Below are 12,055 nucleotides of genomic sequence, written 5' to 3'. Positions count from 1 at the left end.
CAACTGTGACAGACAAAATGAGGAAAAAAAATCCAGAAAATCACATTGTAGGATTTTTTATGAATTTATTTGCAAATTATGGTGGAAAATAAGTATTTGGTCAATAACAAAAGTTTCTCAATACTTTGTTATATACCCTTTGTTGGCAATGACACAGGTCAAACGTTTTCTGTAAGTCTTCACAAGGTTATCACACACTGTTGCTGGTATTTTGGCCCATTCCTCCATGCAGATCTCCTCTAGAGCAGTGATGTTTTGGGGCTGTCGCTGGGCAACACGGACTTTCAACTCCCTCCAAAGATTTTCTATGGGGTTGAGATCTGGAGACTGGCTAGGCCACTCCAGGACCTTGAAATGCTTCTTACGAAGCCACTCCTTCGTTGCCCGGGCGGAGTGTGTTTGGGATCATTGTCATGCTGAAAGACCCAGCCACGTTTCATCTTCAATGCCCTTGCTGATGGAAGGAGGTTTTCACTCAAAATCTCACGATACATGGCCCCATTCATTCTTTCCTTTACACGGATCAGTCGTCCTGGTCCCTTTGCAGAAAAAACAGCCCCAAACCATGATGTTTCCACCCCCATGCTTCACAGTAGGTATGGTGTTCTTTGGATGCAACTCAGCATTCTTTGTCCTCCAAACACGACGAGTTGAGTTTTTACCAAAAAGTTCTATTTTGGTTTCATCTGGCCATATGACATTCTCCCAATCCTCTTCTGGATCATCCAAATGCACTCTAGCAAACTTCAGACGGGCCTGGACATGTACTGGCTTAAGCAGTGGGACACGTCTGGCACTGCAGGATTTGAGTCCCTGGCGGCGTAGTGTGTTACTGATGGTAGGCTTTGTTACTTTGGTCCCAGCTCTCTGCAGGTCATTCACTAGGTCCCCCCGTGTGGTTCTGGGATTTTTTTTTTTTTTTCTTGTGATCATTTTGACCCCACAGGGTGAGATCTTGCGTGGAGCCCCAGATCGAGGGAGATTATCAGTGGTCTTGTATGTCTTCCATTTCCTAATAATTGCTCCCACAGTTGATTTCTTCAAACCAAGCTGCTTACCTATTGCAGATTCAGTCTTCCCAGCCTGGTGCAGGTCTACAATTTTGTTTCTGGTGTCCTTTGACAGCTCTTTGGTCTTGGCCATAGTGGAGTTTGGAGTGTGACTGTTTGAGGTTGTGGACAGGTGTCTTTTATACTGATAACAAGTTCAAACAGGTGCCATTAATACAGGTAACGAGTGGAGGACAGAGGAGCCTCTTAAAGAAGCAGTTACAGGTCTGTGAGAGCCAGAAATCTTGCTTGTTTGTAGGTGACCAAATACTTATTTTCCACCATAATTTGCAAATACATTATTAAAAATCCTACAATGTGATTTTCTGGATATTTTTTTCTCATTTTGTCTGTCATAGTTGACGTGTACCTATGATGAAAATTACAGGCCTCTCTCATCTTTTTAAGTGGGAGAACTTGCACAATTGGTGGCTGACTAAATACTTTTTTTCCCCACTGTAGTTCCACTTTGACATTATGGGGTATTGTGTGTAGGCCAATGATAACAAAAAAAATCTTTATTTAATCTATTTTAAATTCAAGCTGTAACAAAAATGTGGAAAAGGTCAAGGGGTGTGAACACTTTTTGAAGGCACTGTACTTTGTCATGTCTGCACCTTTTATGTTGTGTTCCTAATGTTTTCCTTTTGCATCTCCCTTCCAGACCACCTCATCCTTGTTATCCACAGCCAATCCTATCTCCATGGCCACATCCTTCCTATTCAACCTAGAAACCTTACAAGTCCAACTCCTATCCTCCATATTCACCTCCATCCAAACCCTCCCCCCATATGCCTCTGTTGTTCAACTGTGTATAATAAATACCCCTAAACCTGGATTCTCTTGTCTCCTCCCATTGCATTCTGACTGATGCGCCATGGTGGCAGCAACAGTCCTGAACCTAGCTTACGGTCCACCCTAGTCCTTTCCTTCAGTGCATGTCCATCATATTCCAGACTATTTGTTGCAGGACCCCTCCACAGGAATGGCCGTAATGTATCAATGACCCAAGCGACATGTTTATAGACTTCTCTGTTCTGGTGTGTCCAGTCCACTGGAGTGGAGCAAATTTGGGACGTTCAAAGCAATTAAAGGCATTTAATTTAAAGCACCATGTAGTGTCTCCCATTTAGGAGAGTGTGACTGCCATTTCCAAGAGGTATTATATGGTTGTCATAATTCCTGGCCTGTTTCTCATCTCAAAAGGTCACCAGTTTACTCAGATCGCTAGATGAGATTGAATTAGATTTGTCAAATATGCCTCTACATTGCTAAAACAAACAGACAGCAGATTATCAAAACTGTTTTTATTCTGAGCTTTAACCAAAGTGTTTATTACAGGGGCGGGTCAGTTCAGCTTGTCAAAGTACTTGAGTTTGCCCGCTGGGTCTGGGATTATCTGTGAAGAGTAATACATTGAATTAGTGCACAAGCAATTGTATAAGAACATAATATCAAATCAAATGTATTTATAAAGCCCTTTTTACATCAGCAGTTGTCACAAAGTGCTATACAGAAACCCAGCCTAAAACCCCAAACAGCAAGCAATGCAGATGTAGAAGCACGGTGGCTAGGAACAACTCCCTAGAAAGGCAGGAACCTAGGAAGAAACCTAGAGAGGAACCAGGCTCTGAGGGGAGGACAGTCCTCTTCTGGCTGTGCCGGGTGGAGGTTATAAATATAATCTCATGCATGCACTCACTTAAAGCGGCAGTCAGCAGTTGCAACAATAACAAAGCGTTCTCCCCGACCCTGTTTCGGTAAAAAGCTGAGGGATGCGCCTGGAGAAATGTAACCACTCAAATTCATGGACAGAGCTATGGATGCAAGGACTGACCGTCCATGATATCAAAATTATAGTTTTAACCATGTTGAGGCTGTATAGTGTTTGTTTACAAACATTGGAATAAAACAAGCTTATATTTTGGGTTCTGATGGGGTATGACAGTATCAATGGATACATCATCAATTTATGAGTCCAAATATTGCACCACTGCTGATTGCCCCCTTTAACCACACACAGTATGAAACTCACTGTGTCACTGCCTGGCTTCCATCCTGCTGGGCATACTGCAAAAAGAAAAATTATTTAATTCACACAAACTGTAAAAAAAAATAATAATAATACCATCCATAGCAACCACAGATAATTAAGTGTCTAGCTATATTATCTGAGAATGTTATGTGGTGAGACTGAATTTGGAGGCTGAGGAGTGAACCGTACCTTCGCCGTGTTTGTCGGTATACTGGAAGGCTTGGACCAGCCTCAGGGTCTCGTCTACAGAGCGCCCCACGGGGAGGTCATTCATGGTGATCTGCCTCAGGACGCCCTTGTCATCGATGATGAACAGGCCCCTGAGGGAGAAGGTGACAACAATGAGAAGTTTGCTTCAGTTTCAAACAGCATGACTTTAAACTTCATGAACTTAACAGTTTACAGGTATTTTGTTGAACCATTAAAAAAAATGAAACAATTAACAAAAGAGGATAATGTTGAAGGTTAAGAAGATGAATGCGCTGGCTGTAGCAGCTGTATCAAACCAATTTAACATAGTAGTACTCTTCTTTTGAAGTAGCTTCTACCCCCGTGAGCAAGTGTATACTGTACCTGAGTGTGTGTCCTGCATCCTCCAGGAAGACTCCATAGTCTTTGGAAATCTGGTGTGTGAGGTCAGACAGCAGAGGGATTTTCATTGGTCCAAGACCACCCTGCTTCCTGGGTGTGTTGATCCTGTTAACAACATAAAGCCGGAGGGGAAAAAACTCTGAAATTAAAGTCCAAGCACCTCTGAAGAGGGGTGTGATGCTTATAATCTTACCATGCCAGATGAGTGAATTGTGAGTCGACAGAGCAGGCAACAACTTCAGCATTGATGTCACGGAACTCGTGCACACGATCACTGAACGCAATAATCTCAGTCGGGCAGACAAACGTGCTGCAGGTACACAGAGTTGGATTCATCAGAATAATACATAGCCAACAACATTATTACTTTACCAAAGCATACTGCATTTTCATGAAGTCACTGGTTCTAAAATACAGAAAAAATGTACAGTTACTACAGTTTAGATTTTACAATACGCCACTAAGACAGACCTAAACATGATTGCACCATTAAGTTCCGCCAACGCCTCTGAAAACCAAGCCATCCATTTTTATTTTTTTTACAGGCATTGGGACAATGCTTTTAATGCATTTATTCTTTCCATTTAAATGCATGTAGTTCGGTCCTTAAGCTGTTCTTGTACAGTATATTAATGTTCTGTATGTAATGTGTGTCGACCCCAGGAAGAGTGAGCAACAGCTAATGGGGATTCTAATAAATAATTTGTTCGTTGCTTGATTAATTTCACCAGTCATTTCTCCTTGCATGTTTTGCTTCGATTATTTTGATAACTGCCTACTGCTACTATAAAAAAAATCAGTTATCATTTTCTAGCAAGCTATCAATGTGCATAATATGGAGAGAGCATAGGAAAAAAAAGATTCCATGTGGATCTGCAATCTTTTTTAAACCAAAAAATCCATTTAAAAAAAGACAAAACAATAAAAAAATCACTCTACAGACATTCATCCAGGTCAGACATTTGATTTCAATACACGACCGGAAAGAGCAGATTCTAGGGTTTCTAAAGCAACTAAAAGAAATGAGGGCATGGGCTCTGTTTAAAAAGATCACTTTTTTTGTAGATTAACAGCCCGCAACACTCAAGTTGGTTGGGAAAAAATATTATTTATATATTATTCTTACTATAAAATGTTGTGTTTACCGATCAGGGCTGGGTAATGTAATTGTGTCTTGTTTGTTTAATGAACAAAATAATGAACTATTGATTTCATTTGCATGCTGCAACCATAGCCTATAGCCTAGGCTGCACAGACCAGTAACATAAAACTCAAAATATGCTATTCTATTCTTCTGAAATACATTTTCTTAGTATCATAATGTTTCTTAAGACCTGCCCAAACTTATTAATAATATATTTATTTGTGATGGTGTATATATTCAATGGATCTATTAAAATAGACACGTCCGCAACGGGATGTACCCTTTAAAATGCATATACCGGCAAGAAAGTGTTACAAATGGGACTGTTTGAAAGGGGGTCATATAAACATTGCCTGTTTTTTTTTTGTTTTTTTTGCAGGTAACATACTGTCAATTCTGTCTGAAATAGATATAACAAAGTAAAATAAACAAACAAACACATTTTCTGACAGTAGCAAAGAACACTACAAAGAGGTTTGTTTTAGGATGAAGGTCAGTAAGAGTTAGTACTCACAAGTCCAGGGGGTAGAAGAAGAAGACTAGGTATTTCCCTTTGTAGTCAGACAGTTTGAGCTCCTTAAACTCACCATCGATGACAGCTGAACCCTCAAAATAAGGTGCAGGCTTTGAAACTGCAAAAATAAGAAATAACAAAAACATATTTGATGACAGTTCAAAGCACGAGCAAGCAAGTTATTTGCTGATCACATTTTAGGGAAAACCCAATCAGAACAGACTTCCTGCTGTGTATCCTCAATGTTGTTCATACCAACACACCATTATTTAGTGTGCTTGGTCAACAATGAATAGTATTTGTTCATTATTGGTGAGCAGTGTGCAGGTAAGCCTATGGCTCAGGGCAGGCTTGGGGCACACTTAGTTCTTGTTCACCAAAGAGGGCTCCCTCTACGTCAATAATCCTCGCTTGCGATGCGGTTTTGGAAACCTTTGGAAGTTGACTTCCATATAGGCTAATCGAGAAAGATTGTTCATAAAACAAAGGTAAAATTATTACACCCTTTTAATACATATTTCCATGTTACGGCCTGTTAATGGAAGAGAGAGGCGACCACTTGTTCTAATTAGCCTAGCTATCTAGAGTCTCCGAACATCAGAAAAGTGTTGTAACTGAGAAGTACTGTCGGCTGCAACTGTTTTAAAACAGTGAGTGTATATTTTGCATTAGTAAAATTATTTTGATGTGATATGAAAGTAGAGGGCTTTTTATGTTTCTATAACCGTATCGCATTTGGCTGTTTTGGCTGCCAGAGCCAGTTTACCTCTGAACATATAAGGTCCTTGGACGTTAAAGGAGTAGGCTTACCCATGTAACCAATGTGAAATGGCTAGCTAGTTAGCAGTACGCGCTAGTAGTAGTGTTTAAATCGGTGACGTCATTCACTCAGACCTTGAAGTAGTTTTTTCCCTTGCTCTGCAAGGGCTGCGGCTTTTGTGGAGCGATAGGTAATGATGCTTTGTGGGTGACTGTTGTTGATGTGTTCCAGGGGTCTGGTTCCAGCCCAGGTTCCGGCAAAGAGGGACGGAAACAATACTGTTACACCTACGCTCCTTAACAGTACATATTGGGATAGGGCACAGCTGGTTACCTCATGGGGTGCATCCTGGAAGTGGCCTCCTTATCTTCTCTCCTCTGCTGATTGGAAAACGCAACAAATGTGAAAGCGATATGGAAGGTACAAGCCGGGAATTTAATTTCACCTTCCTTTTTAAATGAATAAGAAAGTGTAGACTCGAAGCCACTTAACAGAACACTGACTGAGATGCATCCATTGGGATTGTGTGGTGCACAGCAGCTGTTATTGCTAGGGTCCTCCTGTCTGGGTCCTTGAGAGAGTAGTTGGAGTAGCCAGCAGATTCTGACCCTACCGCTACGCTTGTTTATACTGAGCTGCACTGGGGTCGGAACGCAATCATGGTTAGATTAAGACACCGCGGCGCCAGTGCGAGATATGGGTCGGAAAACGTACCTTAATGCAGGGATGGGATGGGACACTGTACTCCAAATTTTACCTATATCAAAACTGATACATCAACAAGATTCAAATACTGTTTGTTTTTCTAGAAAACCACCCTTTTCTTCCTCATGCTACCTAGCAGTAGCCACCATCGCCATTTTGAAATGGCAGTGTCAGCCAATCAGCTCCTTTGTTGTTCAACACCACGTGCCATTCCATAATGGCTGCTGTGGCTGCTTCTAGCTAGCATGAGGACGAAAAGCTCAGCTTTCCGGAAAAAATAGCAGTCGTTCAATCTTCCCGGTGTAACAGTTGGGATAATGGGACAATTCCGAGTACAACGCAATTTCACATCCCTGGTGTGAGGTACTTTTTCCAAGCCATATTTCGCTCCGCAGTGTTTTACACTTCAGCTCCACTATAAGCGTTGCGTTGCTTTGCCATCAGCGTCGTGTCAATGTGACGTTCTACCTGCTACACAGAGTGTGTTGTTTTTAAGTGGAGAGGAGCAGAGAAGGGCGTCTTTATTCTATTTTCCCCTACTATACCATATTAAATAGATTCTGTAAGTACAATAGAATTGTTGCTAGTGGTTATACTACATGATCCTCTAATTTCACAAGTTGCTTTTGTTTACATTGTGAACGTAGCTAGTCAATGTTGCTAGCTAGCTAGCTAGTAGTAGTAGTAGCTTCTTGACTTCATAACTCTTACAGGGTATCTGCAGGTTCCATGAAGTTGAATGTAAGACTTTCTAAGACCTTTAATTCCACTTGGAATGCAATTTAATACCAATTTTTAGGTCTGCGCGAGCCACACACCTAATATTGCCCTTCAGAAATGTTATTTTACCTTTATTTAACTAGGCAAGTCAGTTAAGAACAAATTCTTATTTACAATGACGGCCTACACCGGCCAAACCCGGACGATGCTGGGCCAATTGTGCGCCGCCTTATGGGATGAGCCCATGTTGGCAAAAAGTAATAGTATTTTTAGGGCTGGCTCTTTCACCAAAGGCTATAGCTTACATGGCTCCTATTCTCAGGCAGGTGTGCTATTTTAGCAATAAGCCAGACGGATGTAGTAGCATAGTGGCTACTGGCTAGGCTATAGATGGCTGAAGCATGGGGTTGCCCATCTCCATTTATTAGGCTACCCCAATGGGCTAATCATTAGCTAGATCAAACTACGTTTTCAGAATTTAGGCTTCAATATCAATACCAGCGTAGTATAATGATACTCAACACCATAACGATACCACTGTGAAAAAATGCCTTAATAAAGTCAAATATACAGCATTATTATTGTATAAAACACATGGTCAACTCTCCCTCTGGAGAGCTAGGCCAATGGGTGTGCAGGCTTTTGATCCTGCACTGCTCAAACACACCTGAGTCAACTTAACAAGGTTCTGTTAAGTAGTTGATTTGTAAAATCTGGTGTGTTAAGAGTGAGGCTGGAACAAAACAGTGTACACACCCAGGAGCTCTCCTGGACGTATTATGCTGTACAATTTGAACATTAGCCTAAAACCAAAACGTTTAATAAAATAATCCCCTCATTCAATGAATCAGGTATCAAATGGCTATACTTTGAAGCTAGGTAGCTAAGCGGTAGGGGAGGGCTCTAGACAGACATTTTCCAGTGCCAAGCAAGACATGAAAGAAGTTAGCGATTTCATCTTACATGTTCAGGGAATGCATGATGGATATTTTGAAGTGTAACATGTCAAAATAGGATCCATTATAATCAGATATCTTTTGGCCTTTTAAGAGATTAATTTGCCTGCGTGTTTTTGTGCATATTGACCTAGGCTATAGCCTATGCTACATAATTTACCACCCGAGGAAATGGTAACTTAAAACACATTAGCTACATTTCTAAATCTATTGTTGCTTTAGCCATGCAATTGATAGAACGGTAAATGTCCTACAAAAGTATTCACACGCCTTGACTTTTTTCACATTTTGTTGTGTTACGGTCTGAATTTAAAATGGATTAAATTGAGTCAATAAGTATTCAACCCCTTTGTAATGGAAAGCCTAAATAAGTTCAGGAGTAAAAATGTGCTTAACAAGTCACATAATAAGTTGCATGGACTCACTGTGTGCAATAGTGTTTAATGTGATTTTTGAATGACTACCTCATCTCTGTACCCCACATATACAGGTAATTAACTGTAAGTTAATACCTCAGTCGAGCAGTGAATTTCAAACACAGATTCAACCACAAAGAGCAGGGAGGTTTTCCAATGTCTCGCAAAGAAGGGCACCTATTGGTAGATAAAATAAAATAAAGCAGACATTGAATTTCCCTTTGAGCATGGTGGAGTTATTAATTACACTGTGGATGGTGTATCAATACACCCAGTCACTACAAAGACACAGGCATCCTTCTTAAATCAGTTGCCGGAGAGGAAGGAAACCACTCAGCGATTTCACCATGAGGCCAATGGTGACTTTAAAACAGTTACAGAGTTTAATGGCTGTGATGGGAGAAAACTGAGGATGGATCAACAACATTGTAGTTACTCCACAATACTAACTTAATTGACAAAGTCTGTACAAAATAAAAAATATTCCAAAACATGCATCATGTTTGCAACAAGGCAACAAGTAATACTGCAAAACAATGTGCCAAAGCAATTCACTTTTTGTCCTGAATACAAAGTGTTATATTTGGGGCAAATCCAATACAACACTTTACTGAGTACCACGCTTCATATTTTCAAGCATAGTGGTGGCTGCATCATGTTATAGGTATGCTTGTAGTTGTTAAGGACTGTGGAGTTTTTCAGGATGAAAAAAGAAACGGAATGGAGCTAAGCACAGGCAAAATCCTAGAGGAAAACTTGGTTCAGTCTGCTTTCCACCACTGGGAGATTAATTCCCCTTTCAGCAGGACAATAACCTAAAACACAAGACCAAATCTACTCTGGAGTTGCTTACCAAGAAGACAGCTAATGTTCCGGAGTGGCCGAGTTACAGTTTTGACTTAAATTTGTTGAAAATCTATGGCAAGACTTGATCTAGCAATGATCAACAACCAACTTGACAGAGCTTGAAGAATTATAAAAAGAATAATGTGCAAATATTGTACAATCAGGCTGTAACAACAACATTTGGAATAAGTCACCACTGCAAATAGCGCACTCTGCTCCGTTGGCGCATCATCTCAACTACATACTGCGTTTGTAAAATTATGTTATTTCCTCTATATTGAAAGTTGAGAAATTAATTGTTATACTCACATAAAGCTGAGACTCAGTAGTTGTTTTAAAAACTGTCTTTCCCGCAATTATATTTTGAAATGTTACTCAACTGTCAGTATGCTTGCGCTTCATTCCATGTGCAAGGTGGGGAGCGGGAGTAAGAAGAGCCAGCAAAACAGGGACAGGGCAGATGTTTTCATTGCAGGAAGCAGGTTAATGCACATTAGTGTTGACCAGATAATGGTTTTAGAACCAAAAAGAAAATCAGCAGGAATGTTGTGTAGCCTAAACACTGAACTGAATCACTAAGCTAAATTATTCGGTAAGAGGAGGGCAATGTCGGTGTCGGTAATTGACGGTTTATCATCTCAGGTCTAGTTAGCGTTGTTGTCTATCAAATTGTATAGGCTTCCTTGCTCTCTCCTCTGGCAATGGCCGACTCGCACTGGCACACTCACTTGACGTGCACACACAGAGAGGCGCACATGTGGATAGCTTTCTAACATCTTAAAAGTGCACCTCAAGCATTATTTGATGTTACATTTTGTATATTTTTCTGTGGTGGAAACAATTAAGCAGCGGCACAACATAACGGAAACACTGTAGTCATCTACGTCACATTTTTTAAGACTTTCGAAAAAAACAGAATTTAAGACATCTTCAGACTTAAGGCTTTAAATCAGATGAATGAATTTAAGACATTAAGGACCCTGATCTTTGGAAAATAACCAGTGGTGTATAGTCAAGGCCACATGCAACCAAAATAAACTTTATTTCTCATAATTTCAATTCACAAGATAGAATGAACGTGCGTCAACAATCGAGAATTGAACCTTGATTCTTGAGCTTGGATGCTGCCATTGGACATGACGCAACACAAGCGCAACATGGGCAGTGAAGCAACTTCCATTGATTTCAAAGGAAGCATTTCTTCAACGGCTGATGGCAATGCCACGCCAATGGCTGTAGTGTAGCAGGGCCTTTAATCTAACCCTGATGGCGTTCTGACCCCAGTGAAGCTCAGTGTAAACAAGCTTAACGGTAGGGTCAGAATCTGCTGGCTACAGTTCGACCCACGTTTTTTGGCATGACGTGTCCAAATGTACTACTACCTACAACTTATGAATTTGGATCTACAAGTAAAAGCTGGCATATTATTACAATAACGCGCATACCGATTTGATGCAAACTTCAGTTGTGAAACTTTGCAGCATAACTGGAACGGTGGCTAGCTAACGTTAATCAAGTCTACTAAATTAACTAGCTAATTTGCTGCAGGCAAACTAGTTAGCTAGCTAGCTGTGTAGTTAAAAACAAAGTATAATTGTATTGTTGAGTAAAACATCCTTCAGTTATTAAAATAATTGCCAAGTACAACTGCCGTGCAGGGGGACAATACCCACTTTTTGCCTTGCTGAGGTGCAAGGAATGATCAGAGACGGGCACACGGAAAGCCTCTCCGGGGTAGACGTGTCCTCCAGCGTAGCTGTAACACTCTTGGTCCTTTTTCCCATTAGAGCCGTCTTGGGTTGCAGTGGTAAACTTGGTGACAAGATAAATTGCGCAAAACACACTTAAAATGTCCTTTAACATTTTCATATGAAGCATGACGTCCATTCCGCTGTCTTGCTAAAACCACGTATCTAGCTAGCTGCTAAGAAAGTCCTGTACAGGAAGAACTACAAATCCTCTTCTTCGTGTGAAATTTCGGCAGACTAGACGCTGTGTTGCGTATTGCTGCCTTTCGCAGGTCGGTGTGTGGATTGCACATTTTGGTCACAAAAAAAGGGGGCATGTGGACATTTGAAATTGCACCACCATCTAACCCTGCACCTTACCTATACACAGTAGCGGTGCGTGGATAAAATCACTGGGGAAGCCAAGACAGAATAAAAAGCCATATTACAACCTATGAATTGTGATAACTGCATTGTTTGCTCTAGCCTGTTAGGTCATATGCCTTGCGACCGTGATATATAGGCCTAAGGCCGAGACAATAAGAAGACACAGTAGCAGTGTTTGATCACAAAACCGGAGAACAACCTCTGT

General features: G+C 40.8%; 1 protein-coding gene across 2 annotated transcripts; it reads right to left on the bottom strand.

Annotated features, from left to right (window-relative positions):
* Positions 1 to 2,341: 2,341 nt before the first annotated feature.
* prdx4 (peroxiredoxin 4) lies at positions 2,342 to 11,705 on the bottom strand. 2 transcript variants are annotated; one of them, XM_041894266.2, is made up of 7 exons: positions 11,410 to 11,699; positions 5,334 to 5,451; positions 3,869 to 3,985; positions 3,658 to 3,780; positions 3,274 to 3,404; positions 3,085 to 3,119; positions 2,342 to 2,448 (listed from the first exon to the last, which is right to left on the bottom strand). In XM_041894266.2, exons 1-7 carry the CDS (start codon positions 11,621 to 11,623, stop codon positions 2,398 to 2,400), a joined length of 789 nt encoding a protein of 262 aa, XP_041750200.1. In that variant the 5' UTR covers positions 11,624 to 11,699; the 3' UTR covers positions 2,342 to 2,397. The 2 variants fall into 2 exon arrangements, with proteins under 2 accessions (XP_041750200.1, XP_041750201.1); XM_041894267.2 differs by lacking the exon at positions 3,869 to 3,985 and having other exon boundaries at positions 11,410 to 11,705.
* Positions 11,706 to 12,055: the final 350 nt, after the last annotated feature.

The sequence above is a fragment of the Coregonus clupeaformis genome, chromosome 13 (genome assembly GCF_020615455.1).
Source record: "Coregonus clupeaformis isolate EN_2021a chromosome 13, ASM2061545v1, whole genome shotgun sequence".
Taxonomy (NCBI): domain Eukaryota; kingdom Metazoa; phylum Chordata; class Actinopteri; order Salmoniformes; family Salmonidae; genus Coregonus; species Coregonus clupeaformis.
The sequence above is the reverse complement of the archived record's forward strand: the minus strand, read 5'-3'. Positions and strand labels throughout refer to the sequence as shown.